General features: G+C 48.1%; 1 protein-coding gene across 21 annotated transcripts in view; it reads right to left on the reverse strand.

Annotated features, from left to right (window-relative positions):
* The window catches only part of LOC134339799 (neurexin-2-like), a 1323723-nt gene that overhangs the window by 160819 nt on the left and 1138131 nt on the right, over positions 1 to 24773 (reverse strand). For all 21 annotated transcript variants that reach the window (XM_063036594.1, XM_063036593.1, XM_063036589.1 and 18 more), the window contains one exon: positions 19167 to 19338. In XM_063036594.1, coding sequence (XP_062892664.1) covers positions 19167 to 19338 — 172 coding nt within the window. The remainder of the gene's footprint in view (positions 1 to 19166; positions 19339 to 24773) is intronic.

The raw sequence follows: 24773 nt of genomic DNA on the forward strand, positions 1-24773 counted from the left end.
GGGGTTTGTGGATTTCAGACACACAGCTCCTGTCCCTGTACAGCAGACGGCCAATGTAGAGACAGTGGGTTTGTGGATTTCAGGAACATACGATTCCTCTCCCTGTACACCAGACAGCCGTGTGGAGACAGTGGGTTTGTGGATTTCAGGAACACACGATTCCTCTCCCTGTACACCAGATGGCTTTGCAGAGATGGGGATTTGTGGATTTCAGGAACACACAGCTCCTGTCCCTGTACACCAGACGACTGTGTGGAGATGGGGGTTCAGGAACACACAGCTCCTGTCCCTGCACAGCGGGTGGCCATGAGGAGACAGAGGCTTTGTGGGGTTCTGGACCAGAGCTGTTCACAGACTAGATCTAACCTCTGCCACGGTTGCCCCGGGGGTGGGGGAGGGGGCAAGTCCCATCCAGAATGGCAGACTCTTGGCATCAGAACTCTAGGCAAGGCAGGAACTTCCTCCTTCAATTGGCCCCTTCCTCTTTCCCTCCTTAGAGGACCAGAGCTGTAATTCATACAGTAAAGAAATACACTCTTTGTTCCATTTCCCTCTAGACCTTTCCTTTCCTGTTTGTCAAAGGTTTTAACATAGCTGTCCCAACCACTTCCACGGGCAGCTCATTCCACTTACTGACCACTCTCTGGGTGAAGAAGTTACCCCTCAGGTTCCTATTAAATCTCTATATTCCCACCTTAACCTGCCCCCTCTAGTTATGATTCCCTAACCTCAGGAAATAGGCTGAGAGAATCTTCCCTCATTCCTCCCATGTTGACCCATCGCTTTCCCTTGCTCTTGGACAATCTGAAGGTCAGCTCCAGCAACTGGCCCATTTGAGAAACTCTTAGATGGGCACATGCATGACAGAAAACTGAAGGGCTATTTAGGAGGGAAGGGTTAGATTGATTTTAAAGTAAGTTATAAGGTCAGCACAACAATGTAGGCCGAAGGGCCTTGTACTGTGCTCTGGTGTTAATCTCTAGTGAAGTCCTCTGCCCCTTCATTTTCCTGACAAACCCCGATGAGAACATCCATCTTCACTCAAACCCCCTGAGGCTGGAACCGGAGCTGAATGTCTAAAGCACAGAATCTAATTAAACCTTACACTCTGCAGATTACGCCGACAGCTTCTGAAAAATTAAGGATTTTTGTATTCACCTTTCAGTGAGTCACTGAGAGATGCCATTTCCTGCAGCCTCGCCAGATGTTTCATCGATTAAGCTTGGTCAGTGAATGAGACCCTGCAGCCTGGTCTTTTCAACCTACATCGTCCTTCAACCTCAAAGAATATTCCCTATTCCCACCAGCATCCATATAAGACCATAAGACACAGGAGCAGAATTAGTCCATTTGGCCCATCGAGTCTGCTCCACTATTTCATCATGGCTGATCCATTTCCATCTCAGCCCCAGTTTCCTGCCCTCGCCCCATATCCTTTCATGCCCTGACCAATCAAGAACCTATCTCCCTCTGCCTTAAATATACCAATGACTGGGCCTCCACAGCTGCCCGTGGCAACGAATTCCACAGATTCACCATTCTCTGGCTCAAGAAATTCCTCGTCAACTCCGTTCTAAATGGATGTCCCTCTATTTCCAGCTTGTGACCCCTGGTCTTAGACTTCCTCACCACAGGAAACATACTCTCCATATCCACTCTCTCGAGGCCTTTCAACATCCAGTAGGTTTCAATGAGATTACCCCTCAGTCTTCCGAGTTCCAGTGAGTCCAGGCCCAGAGCCATCAACCGCTCCCCCTATGACAAGTCTTTCAATTTTCATGAAACTCCTTTGAATCACTTAGGAGGAAGACTGCCCAATGTCAACACTCACCTATGAGCCTCTCGATTTAAGAACGAGGTCCACTTGTTCTGGACGCTAATTGTCCCAGAGGACAATCACTTCTCATCAACCTCACCAGGAGATCCCACCGTGCAGCCAGCGCCCCATTCTACACAGTTCACAGAACCCCTTAAATGAGGCAATATACAACATCCTCAGCACTTGATTCACGAGGGCACAGATGACCACAACTAAAAGGCAGAGAATGGAATCAGATGATGGATGTCCATGGATGTTCTAAGCTGGAAGGCTGTTCCTGTGCCACATAAGCCCAGGACACTCAGGATATCCCCAGAACCTGCTCCCCCTGCACACACCCCAAAGAGACGCCCCTCCCTGTCTCTGTAAACCCCTCCGGTCCCTACACCCCTCCCTGTCTCTGTAAACCCCTCTGGTCCCGACACCCCTCCCTACCTCTGTAACACCCTCCAGCCCCTACACCCCTCCCTGTCCCTGTAACCCCCTCCAGTCCCTACATCCCTCCCTGTCTCTGTAACCCCTTCCAGCCCCTACACCCCTCCCTGTCTCTGTAACCCCCTCCAGTCCCTACACCCCTCCCTGTCTCTGTAACCCCTCCAGTCCCTACACCCCTCCCTGTCTCTGTAACCCCTCCAGTCCCTACACCCCTCCCTGTCTCTGTAACCCCTCCAGTCCCTACACCCCTCGCTGTCTCTGTAACCACCTCCGGCCCATACACACCTCCCTGTCTCTGTAACCCCTTCCAGCCCCCATACCCCTCCCTGTCTCTGTAACCCCCTCCAGCCGCTACACCCCTCCCTGTCTCTGTAACCCCCTCCAGTCCCAACACCCCTCCCTGTCTCTGTAACCCCCTCCAGCCCCTACACACCTCCCTGTCTCTGTAACCCCCTCCAGCCCTTACACCCCTCCCTGTCTCTGTAACCCCCTCCAGCCCCTACATCCCTCCCTGTCTCTGTAACCCCCTCCAGCCCCACATCCCTCCCTGTCTCTGTAACCCCCTCCGGCCCCTACACCTCTCCCTGTCTCTGTAACCCCCTCCGGCCCCTACACCCCTCCCTGTCTCTGTAACCCCCTCCGGCCCCTACACTCTTCCCTGTCTCTGTAACCTCCTCCAGCCCCTACACCCCTCCCTGTCTCTGTAACCCCTCCAGTCCCTACACCCCTCCCTGACCCTGTAACCCCCTCCAGCCCCTACACCCCTCCCTGTCTCTGTAACCCCCTCCGGCCCCTACACCCCTCCCTGTCTCTGTAACCCATCCAGCTTCAACACACATCTCAATCACTATAAACCAACACCCACTCATGTCTCTCTGTAAGCCCTCCAGACCCTACATCCCTCCCTAACTCTGTAACCAGCTCCAGCCCCTGCCATTCCCCATCTCTGTAATTCCTTCTGGCCGCTACTGCCCTCCGCATCTTTGTAAAGCCCTTGCGGTCACTAGACCATTCACTGTTTCTGTAACCCCCCTCAGCCCCTGCACCCCTCACTGTTTCTATAACTTCTCTGGTGCTTACACCCCTCCCTGTCTCTGTAACCCCTTCTCAACTTTCACCCTTAACCCATGACCTTTGGTTGTAGTTCCACCTAACCTTAGTGGATAAAGCCTGCTTGCATTTACCCTATCTATACCCCTCATAATTTTGTACACCTCTAACAAATCTCCTCTCAATCTTCTAACTTCTAAGGAGTACAGTCCGAACTATAGTATACTCCAAGTTAGGTCTCACCAATGTCTTATACATCTTCGACATAACCTCCCAGCTCCTGTACTCAGTACATTGTTTGTATGCCAAAAGCCAAAAATGTGCCAAAAGCTTTCTTTATGACCTTATCCAACAGTGATGCCACTTTTAATGAATTATACACCTGTACTCCTAGATCCTTTTGTTCTACCACACTCCTCTGTGCCGTATCATTCACTGTGTAAGACTTTCCCTGGCTGGTCCTACCAAATTGCAATACACACTTGTCTGCATTAAGTTCCACCTGCCGTTTTTCAGCCCATTTTCCCAGCTGGTGCAGATCCCTCTGCAAGCCATGATAAACTTCCTCGCTGTCCACTACACCCCAATCGTGGAATCATCCAGAAACAATTAGCCGCATTATCATCCAGATCATTGATAGAGATGACAAACAACAACGGACCCAGCACTGATCTCTGTGGCACTCCAACAGTCACAGGCCTCCGGTCAGAGAGGCTACCATCTACTACCACACTCTGGCTTCTCCCACAAAGCCGATGTCTAATCCAATTTACTACCTCATCCTGAATGCTGAGCGACCGAACCTTCTTGACCAGCCTCCCATGTGGGACCTCGTCGAATGCCTTGCTGAAGTCCTTGTAGACACCATCCACTGCCTTGCCTTCATCCACTTTCCTGGTAACTCTTTAAGATTGGTTAGACATGACTTACCACACAAGAAGCCATGATGACTATGCTTAATCACTCCATGTCTATCCAAACACTTATATATTGGGTCCCTTAGAATACATTCCAATAACTTTCCCACAACTGATGTCAGACTCACTGGCCTATAATATCCTCATTTTGGTTTAGAGCCTTTCTTAAACAGCAGAACAACACTGGCTATCCTCCAATCCTCAAGTACCTTTCCTGTTGCTAAGGTTGATTTAACTATCTCTGCAAGGGCCACACATCAAAGTTGCTGGTGAACGCAGCAGGCCAAGCAGCATCTGTAGGAAGAGGTGCAGTCGACGTTTCAGGCCGAGACCGCAAATATGCACCTCCTTTTTTTTCTTTACCAGAGCCTCAATATCTCTTGAAATCTAAGGTTCTCTACACTTGTTATAAGACTCTAAGACATAGAAGGAATTTTGCCATTCAGCCCATCGAGTCTGCTCCACCATTCCATCATGGCGGATCCCGGATCCCACTCAACCCCATACACCCTTCTTGCCATATCCTTTGATGCCCTGACCGATCAGGAAACGAGGAACTTCTGCCTTAAATATATGCACAGACTTGGCCTCCATTGCAGTTTGTGGCAGAGCATTCCACAGACTTACTACTCTCTGCATAAAAAAATTCCTCCTTACTTCCATTCTAAAGGGTCGTCCCTCAATTTTGAGGCTCTGCCCTCTAGCTCTGGATACCCCGACTGTAGGAAACATCATCTCCACATCCACCCTATCTAATTACTTTCAACATTCGATAGGTTTCAATGAGATTCCCCCCCACCCCCCGCCGCATTCTCCTAAATTCCAGTGGGTACAGGCCCAAAGCTGCCAAATGCTCCTCATAGGTTAACCCCATCATTCCCAGAATCATCCTCGTGAACCTCCTCTGGATTCTATCAAATAGCAACATATCTCTTCTGAGATATGAGGCCCAAATCTGTATCTTTTCCTTTTATTCTGACAACCTTTTAAGCTTTGTACTCTCAGAATTTCACTTTTGAGGGCATCCCACTTACCAAGTACACCTTTGCCAGAAAACAGCCTGTCCTAATCCACACTTGCCAGATTGTTACTGTTACCAACAAAATTGGCCTTTTTCCAATTTAGAACCTCAACCTGCCCTCAACCTTTCATCTTGCACATTTACTTTGAAACTAATGACATCGTGATCACTAAATGCAAAGTGCCACCTGCCCTGTCTCATTCTCTATTGGCACATCAAGTATCACACACTCTCTTGTTGGGACTTCTATATACTGATTAAGGAAACTTTCCCAAACACACTTGACAAACTCTATTCCATCTAGTCCTCTTACATTATGGGAGTCCTAGTCAATGCGTGAAAAGTTAAAATCACCTACTATAACAACCTTATGTTTCTTGCAAACTTGTTGCTCTAAATCCCTTGGACTGTTGGGTGGTCTGTAATACAACCCCATTAGCATGGTCATACATTTCTTATTTCTCAGTTCCACCCATAACACCTCACTAGATGGTAGATGTTCAGATGTTCTGTCCTGACTGAACACTGCTGTGACATCTTTGTCTAGTAACGCCATCCCTCCCACTCTGTCACGTCTAAAACATTGGAACCCCAGGATACTGAGCTGTCAGTTTTGCCCCTCCTGCAAACAAGTCTCACTAATGGCCACAATATCATAATTCCAGGTGTTGATCCATGCCCTGATCTCATCCACCTTTCCTACAATGCTTCTTGCATTGAAATATATGCAGCTCAGTACCTTAATCGCACCTTCTCAACCTTCTGATTCTTAAATTTGAGGTCTTACCAACATCTGTCTCCACAACCTCTTTGCTAACTGTCTGGCGTTCTAGTTCCCACCCGCCTGCAACTCGAGTTTAAATCCCACTGTGCAGCGTTAGCAAACTTTCCCACTAGGATATTGGTCCCCTTCCAGTTCGGGTGCAAACCATCTCTTCTGTGCAGGCCCCACCTTCCCCGGAAAAGAGCCCAATGATCCAAATATCTGAAGCCCTCCCTTCTACACCAATCCCTTAGCCACATGTTAAACTGTCTAATCTTCCTATTTCTGGCCTCATTAACACGTGGCACGGGTAGCAATCCTGAGATTACAACTCTGGAGGTCCTGCTTTTTAATGTAACACTTAACTCCCTGAACTTCCATACAGAACCTTGTTACTCATCCGACCTTTGACCAGTACCTATGTGGACCATGACCTCTGGCTGTCCTACTCCCACTTGAGAACGCTGAGGACTTGATCTGAGGTGTCCCAGATCCTGGTACCCAGGAGGCAACATACCATCTAGGGATTTCATTCTTGTCAACAGAACCTCCTTTCTGTCCCCCTAACTAATGACTCCCCTCTCACCACAGCGTGCCTCTTCTCCCGACTTCCCTTCTGCGTCACAGAGCCAGATTCAGTGGCAGAGACCTAACCACCATGACTTTGCTCTACTAGGTCTTCCTTTCAAGAGTATCTAAAGTGATAGAGATGTTGTTGAAGGGGATGGCTCACAGGCATATTCTGCAATGGCTCCTTAATCTCCGCTTCCTGACTGTCACCCAGTTTCCTGTGTCCTGCACGTTGGGTGTAACTACCTCTCTTTATGTCCAATCTATCACTCCTTCAGCCTCTCGAATGATCTACAATCCATCTAGTTCCAGTTCCAGATCTTTACCGTGAAATTTTGGAAACTGCAGCTGGATGCACTCCTTGCAGGTGTAGTTGTCAGGGTCACTGGAGATCTCCCTGCCTTCTCACACTAGCAAGCGGAGCATTCCACTATCCTGCCTGGCATCCCTACTGTTCTAACTGAGCAAGGAAGAAGAAAATGGTAAAAAAAAACTCAACCTACAACTCTTTTTGCCTTCTCTAGCTAAAGCATCTCTTCGCTAAAGCCCCGAAGAGCTAATGCCTCAAAATCTACTCACTGCCTCAGTCCACTCCATCAATAACCACTCTGCTTGCCCCAACTTACTTTAATTTGTTCTTGCTAATCAATCCCAAATGCTAATTGGCCACGAGTCTCTGCTTTTAAGACTCAACATGCATACTAAAGTGAATTTCATCCTCCCAAGCTTCTGATCTCTGTAATTGGCCACTGCTTAAAGCTCCAAAAAACTGGCGAGAGTTGATGCCTTCAAGACTTGATCAGTGAACCTGAGTGAATTACATTCAAAAAACTTCTGATCTTTCTGACTGCCGCTGCTCAAAGCTCCAGAAAATTGCCGCAAGTCACCGCCTTTAATATTCGATCAGTGAATCTGAGTGCATTACATCCTCTCAAGATCCGGATCTCTCAGATAGGCTGCAGCTCAAAGCTTTACAATCTACATTACATATCCACAGCAGTAATTGATCCAGTATAAAACCTCCATTACATATCCACAGCAGTAATTGATCCAGTATAAAACCTTCATTACATATCCACAGCAGTAATTGATCCAGTATAAAACCTCCATTACATATCCACAGCAGTAATCGATCTAGTATATAATCTCCATCACATATCCACAGCAGTAACTGATCCAATTTAAAATCTTCATTACATATCCACAGCAGTAATTGATCCAGCATAAAATCTCCATTACGTATCCACAGCAGTAACCAATCCAGTGTGCAATCGACATTACATACCCACAGCAGTAAGAGATCCCGTGTGTAATCTAAATTACATATCTGCAGCAGTAATTGATCAAATATAAAATCTCCATTGCATATCCACAGAAGCAATCAATCCAGTGTGCAATCCATATTACATACCCACAGCAGTAATTGATCCAGTCTACAATCTAAATTACATACCCACAGCAGTAATTGATCCAGTCTACAATCTAAATTACATACCCACAGCAGTAATTGATCCAGTCTACAATCTAAATTACATACCCACAGCAGTAATTGATCCAGTCTACAATCTAAATTACATACCCACAGCAGTAATTGATCCAGTCTACAATCTAAATTACATACCCACAGCAGTAATTGATCCAGTCTACAATATAAATTACATACCCACAGCAGTAATTGATCCAGTCTGCAATCTAAATTACATACCCACAGCAGTAATTGATCCAGTCTGCAATCTAAATTACATACCCACAGCAGTAATTGATCCAGTCTGCAATCTAAATTACATATCCTCAGCTGTAATCGATCCAGTGTGTAATCTAAATTACATACCCACAGCTGTAATCAATCAGTCTACAATCCACATTACCTATCTATAGCAGTGATCAGTCCAGTCTACAATCTCCATTCCATATCCACAGCAGTAATCATAGAAACAGAGAAATCTAAAGCAGGTTACAGACCCTTCTGCCCACAATGTTGTGCCGACCATGTAACCTCCTCTGGAAGGTGCCTAGAATTTCCCTACTGCATAGCCCGCTATTTTTCTAAGCTCCATGTACCTATCTAGGAGTCTCTTAAAAGTCCCTATTGTATCCACCTCTACCACCTTCGCCGGCAGTCCATTCCACGCACCCACCACTTTCTGTGTGAATAAAAACTACCTCTGACATCTCCCTTGTACCTACTTCCAAGCATCTTAAAACTTTGCCCCCTCATGTTAGCCATTTCAGCCCTGGGGAATAAAGCCTCTGATTATCACCTCAAAACACCTCAATCAGGTCACTTCTCATCCTCCATCACTTCAATGAGAAAAAGCCAAGTTCACTCAACCTATTCCCATAAGGCATGCTCTCCAATTCAGGCAACATCCTTGTAAATCTCCTCTGCACTCTCTCTATAGTATCCACATCCTTCCTGTAGTGAGGTGACCAGAACTGAGCACAGTACTCCAAGTGGGGTCTAACTATGGTCTTATATAGCTGTAACATTACCTCACAATCCTCAGTCCCACAGCTGATGAAGGGCATCACACCATAAGCCTTCTTAACAACATTGTCAACTGCGTAGTAGCTTTTGTGTCCTATGAACACGAACTCTAAGGTCTCACTGATCCTCCACACTGCCAAGTAATATATATTATTTATATTAATAATATATAACATTAATAATATATTTTGTCTTCAGATTTGACCAACTGAAATGAACCATTTCACATTTATCTGGGTTCATTCCGTCTGCCACTTCTCTGCCCAGTTTTGCATCCTATCAATGTTGTAGAAACGTAGAACATAGAAAAGCTACAGCACAATACAGGCCCTTCGGCCCACAAAACTGTGCCGAACATGTCCCTACCTTAGAACTACCCTAGGCTTATCCACAGCCCTCTATTTTTCTGAGCTCCATGTAGCCATCCAGGAGTCTCTTAAAAGACCCTATTGTTTCTCCCTCCACCACCGCTGCCAGCAGCCCATTCCACACACTCACCACTCTCTGAATAAAAAACTTACCCCTGACACCTCCTCTGTACCTATTTCTGAGCATCTTAAAACTGTGCCCCCTCGTGCTAGCCATTTCAGCCCTGGGGAAAAGCCTCTGATTATCCACACGATCAATGCCTCTCATCATCTTATACACCTCTATCAGGTCACCTCTCGCTCCAACGAGAAAAGGCCGAGTTCACTCAACCTATTCTCATAAGGCATGCTCCCCAATCCAGGCAGCATCCTTGTAAATCCCCTCTGCACCCTTTCTATGGTTTCCACGTTCTTCTTGTAGTGAGGCGATCAAAATTGAGCACAATACTCCAAGTGGGGTCTGACAAGGGTCCTATATAGATGCAACATTACCTCTCGGCTCTTAAACTCAATCCCATGATTGATGAAAGCCAATACACCGTATGCCTTCTTAACCACAGAGTCAACCTGCGCAGATGCTTTGAGCGTCCTGTGGACTCGGACCCCAAGATCCCCCGATCCTCCACACTGCCAAGAGTCTTGCCACTTATGCTATATTTTGCCATCATATTTGACCTACCAAAATGAACCACCTCACACTTATCTGGGTTGAGCTCCATCTGCCACTTCTCAGCCCAGTTTTGCATCCTATCAATGTCCCGCTGTAACCTCTGACAGCCCTCCACACTATCCACAACACCCCCAACCTTTGTGTCATCAGCAAATCTACTAATCCATCCCTCCACTTCCTCATCCAGGTCATTTATAAAATCACAAAGAGTAGGGGTCCCAGCACAAACCCCTGAGGCACACCACTGGTCACCGACCTCCATGCAGAATATGACTTGTCTACAACCACTCTTTGCCTTCCGTGGGCAAGCCAGTTCTGGATCCACAAAGTGATGTCCCCTTGGATCCCATGCCTCCTTACTTTCTCAATAAGCCTTGCATGGGGAACCTTATCAAATGCCTTACTGAAATCCATATACACTACTTCTACTGCTCTACCTTCATCAATGTGTTTTGTTACATCCTCAAAGAATTCAATCAGGCTCATAAGCACTTGACAAAGCCATCCTGACTATTCAAAATCAGATTATACCTCTCCAAATGTTCACAAATCCTGCCTCTCAGGATCTTCTCAACAACTTGCCCACCACTGAAGTCAGACTCACTGGGCTATAATTTCCTTGGTTATCTCTACTCCCTTTCTTGAACAAGGGAACAACGTTTGCAACCTTCCAATTCTCTCCTACTTTTCCTTTCCCTATTGATGATGCAAAGATCATCACCAGAGGCTGAGCAATCTCTTACTTCACTCCCATCATGGCCTGGGGTATATCTTGTCTGGTCCTGGCGAATTATCAAACTTAATACCATACAAAAGTTCCATTACGTCCTCTTTCTTAATGTCTAAACACTCAAGCGTTTCAATCTGCTGTAATTCATCCCCACAATTGCCAAGGTCCTTTTCACTGGTGAATACTGAAGCAAAATATTCATTAAGTACCTTTGCTGCCTCCTCCATCTCCATGCATACGTTTCCACTCTCGCTCCTGATTCGTCCTACCTTTCACAGCTCATCCTCTTGTAGAATGCCTTGGGGTTTTCCTTAATGCTGCTCGCCAAGGCCTTCTCATGGCCCCTTCTGCCTCTCCTAATTTCATTCTTGAGTTCCATCCTGGCGTCCATGTAATTTTCTAGAACTCTAACAGTACTTCGTTTCTAGAACCTTTCATAAACTTTTCTTTTCTTCTTAACTAGATTTTCTATATCCTTCGTACACCATGGTTCTTCTACCCTACCATCATTTCCCTGTCTCAATGGAACATACCTATGCAGAACGCCATGCAAATGTTCCCTGAACACTTGCCACATATCCACAACGTTAATTGATCCAATCTACAAACTACATTACCTTTCCACAACAGTATTTGATCCAGACTACAGTCCAAATTATATTTCCAATCTATGTTACATATCCACAGCAGTAATCGATTCAGTCTGCAATCTACGTTACATATTACAGCAGTGATCAATCTAGTCTGCAATGTACATTACCTGTCCACAACAGTTATTGATCCAATCTACAATCTACATTACGTATTCACAACACTAATTGATCCAGTCTGCAATCTACATTACCTATCCACAGCAGTAATCGATCCAGTCTACAATGTCCATTACATATCCACAGAAGTAATCATTCCATTCTGTAATCTACATTACATATCACAGCAGTAAATGATCCAATCTACAGTCCGCATTACATATCCACAGCAGTAATCAATCCAGTCTACAATCTCCATTACATTATTCACAGCAGTAATCAATCTAGTCTGCAATCTATATTACATATGCACAGCAGTAATCAAACAAGTGTGCAATCTACATTACAAACCTGCAATAATAATTAATCCAATGTGCAATCTATATTACATATCCAAAGCATTAATAGACCCAGTCAGCAATCTCTACTATATATCCAGAGTAGTAATTGACCCAGTTTCGAATCGACATTATATACCCACAGTGGTAATTGATCCAGTCTACAAACTACATTTAATATCCACAGCAGTAATCAATTCAATGTGCAATCTACATTCCATATCCACAGCAGTAATCCATCCTATGTTACCATATAATATGTTATATGTGCAATCTACATTACATACCCAAAGCAGTAATTGATCCAGTATGCAGTCTACATTACATCCCCACAGCAGTAATCGATCTATGTGCAATCTACATTACATATGCATAGCAGTAATGAATACAGTCTACAATCTACATACATACCCACAGCAGTAATCGTTCCAGTGTAATCGACATTACATACCCACAGCAGTAATCGATCCACTGTGTAATCTACATTACATTCCCAAAGCAGTAATCGATCCAGTATGCAATCTACATTCCGTATCCACAGCAGTAATCGATCCTGTGTGCAACCCACATTACATAGAAACATAGAAAACCTACAGCACAATACAGGCCCTTCGACCCACAAAGCTGCGCCAAACATGTCCCTACTTTAGAACCACCTAGGCTTTACCCATAGCCCTCTATTTTTCTAAGCTCGATGTACCCATCCAGGGGTCTCTTAAAAGACCTTATCATTTCCACCTCCACCACCGCTGCTGGCAGCCCATTCCACGCACTCTCCACTCTGCGTAAAAAACTTACCCGACACCTCCTCTGTACCTACTTCCGAGCACCTTAAAACTATGCCCTCTCATGTTAGCCAATTCAGCCTTGGGAAAAAGCCTCTGACTACCCACACGATCAATGCCTCTCATCATCTTATACACCTCTATCTCATCCTCCGTCGCTCCAAGGAGAAAAGGCCGAGTTCACTCAACCTATTCTCATAAGGCATGCTCCCCAATCCACGCAACATCCTTGTAAGTCTTCTCTGTACTCTTTCTATGGTTTCCATGTCCTTCCTATAGTGAGGCGACCAGAATTGAGCACAGTACTCCATGTGGGGTCTGACCAGGGTCCTATAAAGCTGTAACATTACCTCTCGACTCTTAACCTCAATCACATGATTGATGAAGGCCAATGCACCGTATGCCTTCTTAACCACAGAGTCAACCTGCACAGCAGCTTTGAGTGTCCTATGGACTTGGACCCCAAGATCCCTCTAATCCTCCACACTGCCAAGAATCTTACCATTAATACTATATTCTGCCTTCATATTTGACCTACCAAAATGAACCACCTCACACTTATCTGGGTTGATCTCCATCTGCCACTTCTCAGCCCAGTTTTGCATCCTATCAATGTCCTGCTGTAACCTCTGACAGTCCTCCACACTATCCACAACACCCTCAAATTTTGTGTCATCAGCAAATTTACTAACCCATCCCTCCACTTCCTCATTCAGGTCATTTATAAAAATCACAAAGAGTAAGGGTCCCAGAACAGATCCCTGAGACACACCACTGGTCACCGGCCTCCATGCAGAATATGACCTGTCTATACCGACAGCTGTAATGAATCCAGTGTGTCTGCATTACATAATCACAGCAGTAATCGATGCAGCCTACAATCTCCATTACATATTTACAGCAGTAATCGATCTTGTGTGCAATCTACATTACATATTCCAGCAGTAATCAATCCTTGCTAAAATCTACATTATATTTCCACCACAGTAATTGGTCCAAACTACAATCCATATTCCATATGCACAGCAATATTTGATCCTGTGTGCGATCTACATTACATATCACAGCTGTAATCAATCCCATGTGCAATCTACATTACATACCCACAGCAGTGATTGATCCATGTGTAACTTACATTACATACCCACAGCAGTAATCGATCCTGTGTGTAATCTACAAGGGTGTATGGGGTGTCAGGGAGGGGTAGCACCTCTGGTGGGGGGAACATGTCACGTCCTTTTCAAGGCAGTTTGTCCACCTTTGGTCTCCACCTGGCACTCAGCTCTCACCTGTGGCTCCCCGTAGCTGTTTGCATGCGACAGCGGCCACACCCCAGGCAACGGCTTCGACAAGCCAGCTAAACCAGGTGAGGGGAGCCGACGGGTCTCAAACCCTCGGTGAGATAGGGAGTTGTCTATCCCAGCATGTGAAGACAGGCTCCGGCAGATTGAGCGGACGAGACCAATGGAAGGTCCAACGGTCAAGAAGGCGGTCTCTGCAAGCGTCGTGGAACGTGTAGAGCAGGACAAGACACAGATGCGGTCCTGGTCATCCACTGCGCCTAGTCCCATCTCCAGCCGTCTCGACTCTGTCTTGCCACTGGATCCAGATGGGAATTGGGAAGAGAGAGTGAGGCTGACGCTGCACAACTCCCCCTCACTTAAATCCAAATCACGCGCTAGTCTCGACACCATCAAATGGTGTCAAGGTCCTCATCGATGTCGACGATGCACGAATACAATCTATATTACATACAAACAGCAGTAATCCAAGCTCAGTGGTACTTCAGTGCCTCGGGGTTGTAGGTTGGGGCAGTAAGAAGACACACTGACTCACAGATACAGAGTGCCATGTTTGATCTGACTGCCTCTTTGGAGTGTGTACACGCTCATTGTGACCAAAGATTTGTTTATCGAAGTGGGTGACAGGGCCATTGTGAAATGCATCCGGAATCCGGATTGCATTTGAACGTGAGGATGATAAAAAATGTAAATTGAGTGTCAGCTCCAAGCTGATGGACCGATGCGCATGATAGGTTTTTCTACTGTTTCAGCACTCCTTCCTGCATACATCACAGACTGTGAGGGAGATGTAATGTCTCAGTGTCCTGTGAGATAATAATGTGAGACGTGTATCTGAGCCCGAAAGACATGGGACATCAACACGTAGTTGGAATACAATGAATCCACAGTAATTCAGCCAGGGTTGTCATGGCAGCCTGGATCAATACCAGCCCTGAAGAGATTTAGATGAAACTGCTGAGGGAGAAGAATAGATGCTGAGAGGAAACAAGCTTTCACACTGGCAGAGTAACATCTGGCAGAAGTTCACAGAGAAGGGCAGAACACTGACAGACATCCTCAACGAGGGACCCAGTGACAGTGAAACACTCCCTCGCAGGGACCCAGTGACAGTGAAACACTCCCTCGCAGGGACACAGTGACAGTGAAACACTCCCTCACTGAGATCCAGTGTCAGTGAAGCACTCCCTCACTGAGAGAACCAGTGACAGTGAAATACTCCCTCACAGGGACCCAGTGACAGTGAAACACTCCCTCGCAGGGACACAGTGACAGTGAAACACTGCCTCACAGAGATCCAGTGTCAGTGAAACACTCCCTCTCTGAGGGACCCAGTGACAGTGAAACACTCCCTCACTGAGGGACCCAGTGACAGTGAAACACTCCCTCACAGGGACACAATGACAGTGAAACACTCCCTCACTGAGATCCAGTGTCAGTGAAGCACTCCCTCACTGAGAGAACCAGTGACAGTGAAATACTCCCTCACAGGGACCCAGTGACAGTGAAACACTCCCTCGCAGGGACACAGTGACAGTGAAACACTGCCTCACAGAGATCCAGTGTCAGTGAAACACTCCCTCTCTGAGGGACCCAGTGACAGTGAAACACTCCCTCACTGAGGGACCCAGTGACAGTGAAACACTCCCTCACAGGGACACAGTGACAGTGAAACACTCCCTCACTGAGATCCAGTGTCAGTGAAGCACTCCCTCACTGAGAGAACCAGTGACAGTGAAATACTCCCTCACTGAGGTCACAGTGACAGTGAAACACTCCCTTGCAGGGACCCAGTGACAGTGAAACACTCCCTCGCAGGGACCCAGTGACAGTGAAACACTGCCTCACTGAGGGACACAGTGACAGTGAAACACTGCCTCACAGAGATCCAGTGTCAGTGAAACACTCCCTCTCTGAGGGACCCAGTGACAGTGAAACACTCCCTCACTGAGGGACCCAGTGACAGTGAAACACTCCCTCACAGGGACACAATGACAGTGAAACACTCCCTCACTGAGATCCAGTGTCAGTGAAGCACTCCCTCACTGAGAGAACCAGTGACAGTGAAATACTCCCTCACAGGGACCCAGTGACAGTGAAACACTCCCTCGCAGGGACACAGTGACAGTGAAACACTGCCTCACAGAGATCCAGTGTCAGTGAAACACTCCCTCTCTGAGGGACCCAGTGACAGTGAAACACTCCCTCACTGAGGGACCCAGTGACAGTGAAACACTCCCTCACAGGGACACAGTGACAGTGAAACACTCCCTCACTGAGATCCAGTGTCAGTGAAGCACTCCCTCACTGAGAGAACCAGTGACAGTGAAATACTCCCTCACTGAGGTCACAGTGACAGTGAAACACTCCCTTGCAGGGACCCAGTGACAGTGAAACACTCCCTCGCAGGGACCCAGTGACAGTGAAACACTGCCTCACTGAGGGACACAGTGACAGTGAAACACTGCCTCACAGAGATCCAGTGTCAGTGAAACACTCCCTCTCTGAGGGACCCAGTGACAGTGAAACACTCCCTCACTGAGGGACCCAGTGACAGTGAAACACTCCCTCACAGGGACACAATGACAGTGAAACACTCCCTCACTGAGATCCAGTGTCAGTGAAGCACTCCCTCACTGAGAGAACCAGTGACAGTGAAATACTCCCTCACTGAGGTCACAGTGACAGTGAAACACTCCCTTGCAGGGACCCAGTGACAGTGAAACACTCCCTCGCAGGGACCCAGTGACAGTGAAACACTGCCTCACTGAGGGACACAGTGACAGTGAAACACTGCCTCACAGAGATCCAGTGTCAGTGAAACACTCCCTCTCTGAGGGACCCAGTGACAGTGAAACACTCCCTCACTGAGGGACCCAGTGACAGTGAAACACTCCCTCACTGAGGGACACAGTGACAGTGAAACACTCCCTCACAGGGACACAATGACAGTGAAACACTGCCTCTCTGAGGGACCCAGTGACAGTAAAACACTCCCTCGCAGGGACACAGTGACAGTGAAACACTCCCTCACAGGGACACAGTGACAGTGAAGCACTCCCTCACTGAGAGAACCAGTGACAGTGAAATACTCCCTCACTGAGGTCACAGTGACAGTGAAACACTCCCTCGCAGGGACACAGTGACAGTGAAACACTGCCTCGCAGAGATCCAGTGACAGTGAAACACTGCCTCACGGAGATCCAGTGTCAGTGAAACACTCCCTCTCTGAGGGACCCAGTGACAGTGAAACACTCCCTCACTGAGGGACACAGTGAGAGTGAAACACTCCCTCTCTGAGGGACCCAGTGACAGTGAAACACTCCCTCACTGAGGTCACAGTGACAGTGAAAAACTCCCTCACTGAGGTCACAGTGACCGTGAAACACTCCCTCTCTGAGAGAACCAGTGACCGTGAAACACCCCCTCTCTGAGAGACACAGTGACAGTGAAACACTCCCTCACAGGGACACAGTGACAGTGAACACTCCCTCACTGAGGGACACAGTGACAGTGAAACACTCCCTCAATGAGAGCCACAGTGACAGTGAAACACTCGCTCAATGAGGGATCCAGTGACAGTGAAACACTCCCTCACTGAGGCCACAGTGACAGTGAAACACTCCCTCACTGAGGTCACTGTGACAGTGAAACACTTCCTCACTGAGGGCACAGTGACAGTGAAACACTCCCTCACTGAGGTCACAGTGACCGTGAAACACTCCCCCTCTGAGAGACACAGTGACAGTGAAACACTCCCTCTCTGAGAGAACCAGTGACCGTGAAACACCCCCTCACTGAGAGACACAGTGACAGTGAAACACTCCCTCACTGAGAGACACAGTGACAGTGAAACACTCCCTCACTGAGGTCACTGTGACAGTGAAACACTTCCTCACTGAGGGCACAGTGACAGTGAAACACTCCCTCACTGAGGTCACTGTGACAGTGAAACACTTCCTCACTGAGGCCACAGACAGTGAAATGCTCCCTCACTGAGGTCACAGTGACCGTGAAACACTCCCTCACTGAGAGACACAGTGACAGTGAAACACTCCCTCTCTGAGAGAACCAGTGACCGTGAAACACCCCCTCACTGAGAGACACAGTGACAGTGAAACACTCCCTCACTGAGAGACACAGTGACAGTGAAACACTCCCTCAATGAGAGCCACAGTGACAGTGAAACACTCCCTCACTGAGGGACACAGTGACAGTGAAACACTCCCTCTCTGAGAGACACAGTGACAGTGAAACACTCCCTCGCTGAGGACACAGTGACAGTGAAATGCTCCCTCACTGAGGTCACAGTGACCGTGAAACACTCCCTCTCTGAGAGAACCAGTGACCGTGAAACACTCCCTCACTGAGGTCACAGTGACCGTGAAACACCCCCTCTCTGAGAGACACAGTGACAGTGAAACACTCCCGTGACAGTGAAACTGTCCATCAGTTGTAAATAACCATTTTAGAGTGGAGTTTTGATGGCCAGTGCTACAGTGATTAGGTACTGCTGTGCAACCAGCTTTATAGCAACCAAGGCCATTCTGCGACCTTTGTACAACGGCTTCCTGTTTACCAGTTTTCCGTGTTATAGCTGCCTCAGTCAGAGGTCAGTGCACCTGCCTGGACTGAACTAAAATGTAAACCTCACAATACTCTTGTCCGTCCTCAGAACAAATTCCTTCTGCCTAGCCTCCTATGATGGACTTCCCATTAACCTCTCCAATCTCTGCGCTGGTAAATATCTTAGTGACACTCAGGATCTGGGTGTGGATCTGTGCTAAGCTGTTGTCTGACCCCTTCCTGCTGTCCAGCCCAACCCCTGTTCTGGACAGCGGAAAGGCTGACGTGGCTCTGGTGCATGTTAGGAAAGGAAGAGGCAGAATTCAATCCTCTGAACGTGCCCTGAGCACCCCTCACCCTCGCCTAGACTCAGATCCCATGGGAGCTGCCACCAACAGCACAAAGAACTGATTACTGGCTGTGTTTAGGGCCGGGCCCAGCCGAGGCCCATTCACTCCATCCACTGTTGATACTCCACTGTGAGCTTTGGGAAGAGTTTTCCACTGTCCACTACACCCCAGATGTGAAGCCCTCACCGTGTGGTGGGAAGCTGAGGAGGGGTGTAGTGAGTGGCTGGGTGGGTTGACCTCACTTACCTACAGGGTAGCGTTCATTGACGGGCCAGTTGTCGACCTGCAGGGTGGCGTTGCCCCCACTCCTCGTGAATCGTACCACGTGATACTTGCCATCGTTCACGACCACGTTCTTCTCTTTGATGACAATGTCATCTGTCCCCACGTTAAATATCACCTGGATCTTCCCTTGTTCCTGCAGGGGAAGACAGATAACGGGCAGTGTTAGGGTCAGGGTAACCATGGCTGAACACAGAGTCACAGAGAACAAGGCCCACAGGCCCAAAGATTGATATGAATCAAGATCACCATTTGCCCTCATTTGACCCAAATCCCTCTAAATCTTTCCAATTCAGATACCTGTCCATATCACTTGAAACTTTTCCTATCCATATATCTGTCCATTTCCCTCTGAACCTTTCCTATCCATCTACCTGTCCATATCCCTCTAAACCTTTCCTATTCAGATAACTGTCAAAGAGTCTTTTTAAATATTGTTAATGTACTTGCCTCAACCACTTCCTCTGGCAGCTCGTTCTGTACACGGACCACCCTCGGGGTGAAGAAGTTGCCCCTCAGGGTCCTTTTCAATCTCTCCCCTCTCACATTTAACCTGTGCCCTGTAGTTTGTGACTCCCCAGTCTTGGGGAAATGTCTGTGTTCATTCACCCTATCTGTGTCCCTCATGGTTCTATACACCTCTATAAGGTCACTCCTCAGTCCCCTACACCCTATTTGTGTCCCTCATGGTTCTACACACCTCTATAAGGTCACTCTTCAGTCCCCTACACCCTATCTGTGTCCCTCATGGTTCTATACACCTCTATAAGGTCATTCCTCAGTCCCTACACCCTATCTATGTCCCTCATGGTTCTATAAAACTCTATAAGGTCACCCCTCAGTCCCCTAACACCCTATCTGTGTCCCTCATGGTTCTATAAAACTCCGTAAGGTCACCCCTCACTCCAATGAATAAAGTCCCACACTTCACAGTCTCTCTCCATGCCTCAGGCCCTTGAATCCCAGTAACATTCTGGTAAATCTCCTTTGCAGTTTCCAGTTTGATGCCATCTACCTTCAATCCCTCAATTCCCTTCATGTGGAAGCTTTAGGGAGGGTGTGGAGGAGATTTACTGGGATGCTGACTGTATCAGAGAGCATGTCTTGTGAGGAGAGGCTGAGCGAGCTGGGGGTTTTCTCTTTGGAGCATAGAAGGATGAGAGTTGTACAAGATGATAAGGGGTACTGATCGAGCAGGTAATCAGAGACTTTTTCCCAGGGCGGAAATGGCTAACATGAGGAGGCATTGTTTTCCTCCAGTCTCTAAAACATCAGTGGCAGTTTAGGAATGCCTTGCCAGGAGTGGTGGTAGAGAGGGATATATTAGGGAAATTTAAGAAACTCTTCGATAGCCACGTGGATGATAGAAAAATGGAGGTTTGTGCAGGAGGTAAGGGTTCGATTGATCTTGGAGGAGGTTGAAGATCAGACCAACTCTGTGAGCCAAATATCCTGCACTGCCCTCTAGTGTTCCATGATATCAACATCACCTGAGAGGCTGTGAGCTCATTGGCTGAATGGAGGACGGATGCCATCTCGATCTAACAGCACAAAACTGGGTAATTTCCACTTATCGCCTTTTATTTTCAGTAACGGTGTCCCTGAGCAGATTTTCAAACCTCCTTAAACCAGTGAAAATATTTATCCCTCACTAGGGCATCTGTCCCTCAGCAAATAGCATTCAGAACAGTTACTGATCAATGTTTACCCCTCACTGGGGCATCTCTCCCTCAGCAAATACCATTCAGAACAGTTCCTGATCAATGTTTACCCCTCACTGGGGCATCCGTCCTTCAGCAAATACCACACAGAGCGGCTCCTGATCAATGCTTACCCCTCACTGGGGCATCTGTCCCTCAGTAAATACCACACAGAGCGGCTCCTGATCAATGTTTACCCCTCACTGGGGCATCTGTCCTCAGTAAATACCACACAGAGCGGCTCCTGATCAATGTTTACCCCTCACTGGGGCATCTGTCCTCAGTAAATATCACACAGAGCGGCTCCTGATCAATGTTTACCCCTCACTGGGGCATCTGTCCTCAGTGAATACCACACAGAGCGGCTCCCGATCAATGTTTACTCCTCACTTGGGCATCTGTCCCTCAGTAAATATCACACAGAGCGGCTCCCGATCAATGTATACCCCTCACTGGGGCATCTGTCCTCAGTAAATACCACACAGAGCGGCTCCTGATCAATGTTACCCATCACTGGGGCATCTGTCCCTCAGTAAATACCACACAGAGCGGCTCCTGATCAATGTTTACCCCTCACTGGGGCATCAGTCCCTCAGAAAATACCACACAGAGTGGCTCCTGATCAATGTTTACCCCTCACTGGGGCATCTGTCCCTCAGTAAATACCACACAGAGCGGCTCCCGATCACTGTTTACCCCTCACTGGGGCATCAGTCCCTCAGTAAATTCCTCACGGAGCGGCTCCCGATCACTGTTTACCCCTCACTGGGGCATCAGTCCCTCAGTAAATTCCTCAAGGAGCGGCTCCTGATCAATGTTTACCCCTCACTGGAGCATCCGTCCCTCAGTAATTACCACACAGAGCGGCTCCTGATCAATGTTTACCCCTCACTGGGGCATCTGTCCCTCAGTAAATACCACACAGAACAGCTCCTGATCACTGTTTACCCCTCACTGGGGCATCAGTCCCTCAGTAAATTCCTCACAGAGCGGCTCCCGATCACTGTTTACCCCTCACTGGGGCATCAGTCCCTCAGTAAATTCCTCACGGAGCGGCTCCTGATCAATGTTTACCCCTCACTGGGGCATCTGTCCCTCAGTAAATACCACACAGAGCGGCTCCTGATCAATGTTTACCCCTCACTGGGGCATCCGTCCCTCAGTAAATACCACACAGAGCGGCTCCTGATCAATGTTTACCCCTCACTGGGGCATCTGTCCCTCAGTAAATACCACACAGAGCGGCTCCTGATCAATGTTTACCCCTCACTGGGGCATCTGTCCCTCAGTAAATACCACACAGAGCGGCTCCCGATCAATGTTTACCCCTCACTGGGGCATCTGTCCCTCAGTAAATACCACACAGAGAGGCTCCTGATCAATGTTTACCCCTCACTGGGGCATCTGTCCCTCAGTAAATACCACACAGAACAGCTCCCAATCAATGTTTACCCCTCACTGGGGCATCTGTCCTCAGTAAATACCACACAGAGCGGCTCCTGATCAATGTTTACCCCTCACTGGGGCATCTGTCCTCAGTAAATACCACACAGAGCGGCTCCTGATCAATGTTTACCCCTCACTGGGGCATCTGTCCCTCAGTAAATACCACACAGAGCGGCTCCTGATCAATGTTTACCCCTCACTGGGGCATCTGTCCTCAGTAAATACCACACAGAGCGGCTCCTGAGCAATGTTTACCCCTCTCTGGGGCATCCGTCCCTCAGTGAATACCACACAGAGCGGCTCCTGATCAATGTTTACCCTTCACTGGGGCATCTGTCCCTCAGTAAATACCACACAGAGCGGCTCCTGATCAATGTTTACCCCTCACTGGCGCATCTGTCCCTCAGTAAATACCACACAGAGCGGCTCCTGATCAATGTTTACCCCTCTCTGGGGTATCCGTCCCTCAGTGAATACAACACAGAGCGGCTCCTGATCAATGTTTACCCCTCACTGGGGCATCTGTCCCTCAGTAAATACCACACAGAGCGGCTCCTGATCAATGTTTACCCCTCACTGGGGCATCTGTCCCTCAGTAAATACCACACAGAGCGGCTCCTGATCAATGTTTACCCCTCAGTGGGGCATCTGTCCCTCAGTAAATACCACACAGAGCGGCTCCTGATCAATGTTTACCCCTCACTGTGGCATCTGTCCCTCAGTAAATACCACACAGAGCGGCACCTGATCACTGTTTACCCCTCACTGGGGCATCTGTCCCTCAGTAAATACCACACAGAACAGCTCCCGATTAATGTTTACCCCTCACTGGGGCATCTGTCCCTCAGCAAATACCACACAGAGCGGCTCCTGATCACTGTTTACCCCTCACTGGAGCATCTGTCCCTCAGTAAATACCACACAGAACAGCTCCCGATCAATGTTTACCCCTAACTGGGGCATCTGTCCTCAGTAAATACCACACAGAGCGGCTCCCGATCAATGTTTACCCCTCACTGGGGCATCTGTCCCTCATTAAATACCACACAGAGCGGCTCCTGATCACTGTTTACCCCTCACTGGGGCATCTGTCCCTCAGTAAATACCACACAGAACAGCTCCCGATTAATGTTTACCCCTCACTGGGGCATCTGTCCCTCAGCAAATACCACACAGAGCGGCTCCTGATCACTGTTTACCCCTCACTGGAGCATCTGTCCCTCAGTAAATACCACACAGAACAGCTCCCGATCAATGTTTACCCCTAACTGGGGCATCTGTCCTCAGTAAATACCACACAGAGCGGCTCCCGATCAATGTTTACCCCTCACTGGGGCATCTGTCCCTCATTAAATACCACACAGAGCGGCTCCTGATCAATGTTTACCCCTCACTGGGGCATCTGTCCCTCATTAAATACCACACAGAGCAGCTCCCGATCAATGTTTACCCCTCACTGGGGCATCTGTCCCTCAGTAAATACCACACAGAGCGGCTCCTGATCAATGTTTACCCCTCACTGGGACATCTGTCCCTCAGTAAATACCACACAGAACAGCTCCCGATCAATGTTTACCCCTCACTGGGGCATCTGTCCTCAGTAAATACCACACAGAGCGGCTCCTGATCAATGTTTACCCCTCACTGGGGCATCTGCCCCTCAGTAAATACCACACAGAGCGGCTCCTGATCAATGTTTACCCCTCACTGAGGCATCTGTCCTCAGTAAATACCACACAGAGCGGCTCCTGATCACTGTTTACCCCTCACTGGGGCATCTGTCCCTCAGTGAATACCACACAGAGCGGCTCCTGATCAATGTTTACCCCTCACTGGGTCATCTGTCCCTCAGCAAATACCACACAGAGCGGCTCCTGATCAATGTTTACCCCTCACTGGGGCATCTGTCCCTCAGTAAATATCACACAGAGCAGCTCCTGATCAATGTTTACCCCTCTCTGGGGCATCTGTCCCTCAGTAAATATCACACAGAGCGGCTCCTGATCAATGTTTACCCCTCACTGGGGCATCTGTCCCTCAGTGAATACCACACAGAGCGGCTCCTGATCAATGTTTACCCCACACTGGGGCATCTGTCCTCAGTAAATACCACACAGAGCGGCTCCCGATTACTGTTTACCCCTCACTGGGGCATCTGTCCCTCAGTAAATACCACACAGAGCAGCTCCTGATCAATGTTTACCCCTCACTGGGGCATCCGTCCCTCAGTGAATACTACACAGAGCGGCTCCTGATCAATGTTTACCCCTCACTGGGGCATCCGTCCCTCAGTGAAAACCACACAGAACAGCACCTCTTGAGGAGCTCAGCATTGTCCAGGAGGATAGAGTTCAGTCTATTGTTTAGGCAGCACCAAACATTCAGATAACAAGGGTGTCTGAAATGTGGGGGGGTGGTACTGAGG

The sequence above is a fragment of the Mobula hypostoma genome, chromosome 30 (genome assembly GCF_963921235.1).
Source record: "Mobula hypostoma chromosome 30, sMobHyp1.1, whole genome shotgun sequence".
NCBI lineage: Eukaryota > Metazoa > Chordata > Chondrichthyes > Myliobatiformes > Myliobatidae > Mobula > Mobula hypostoma.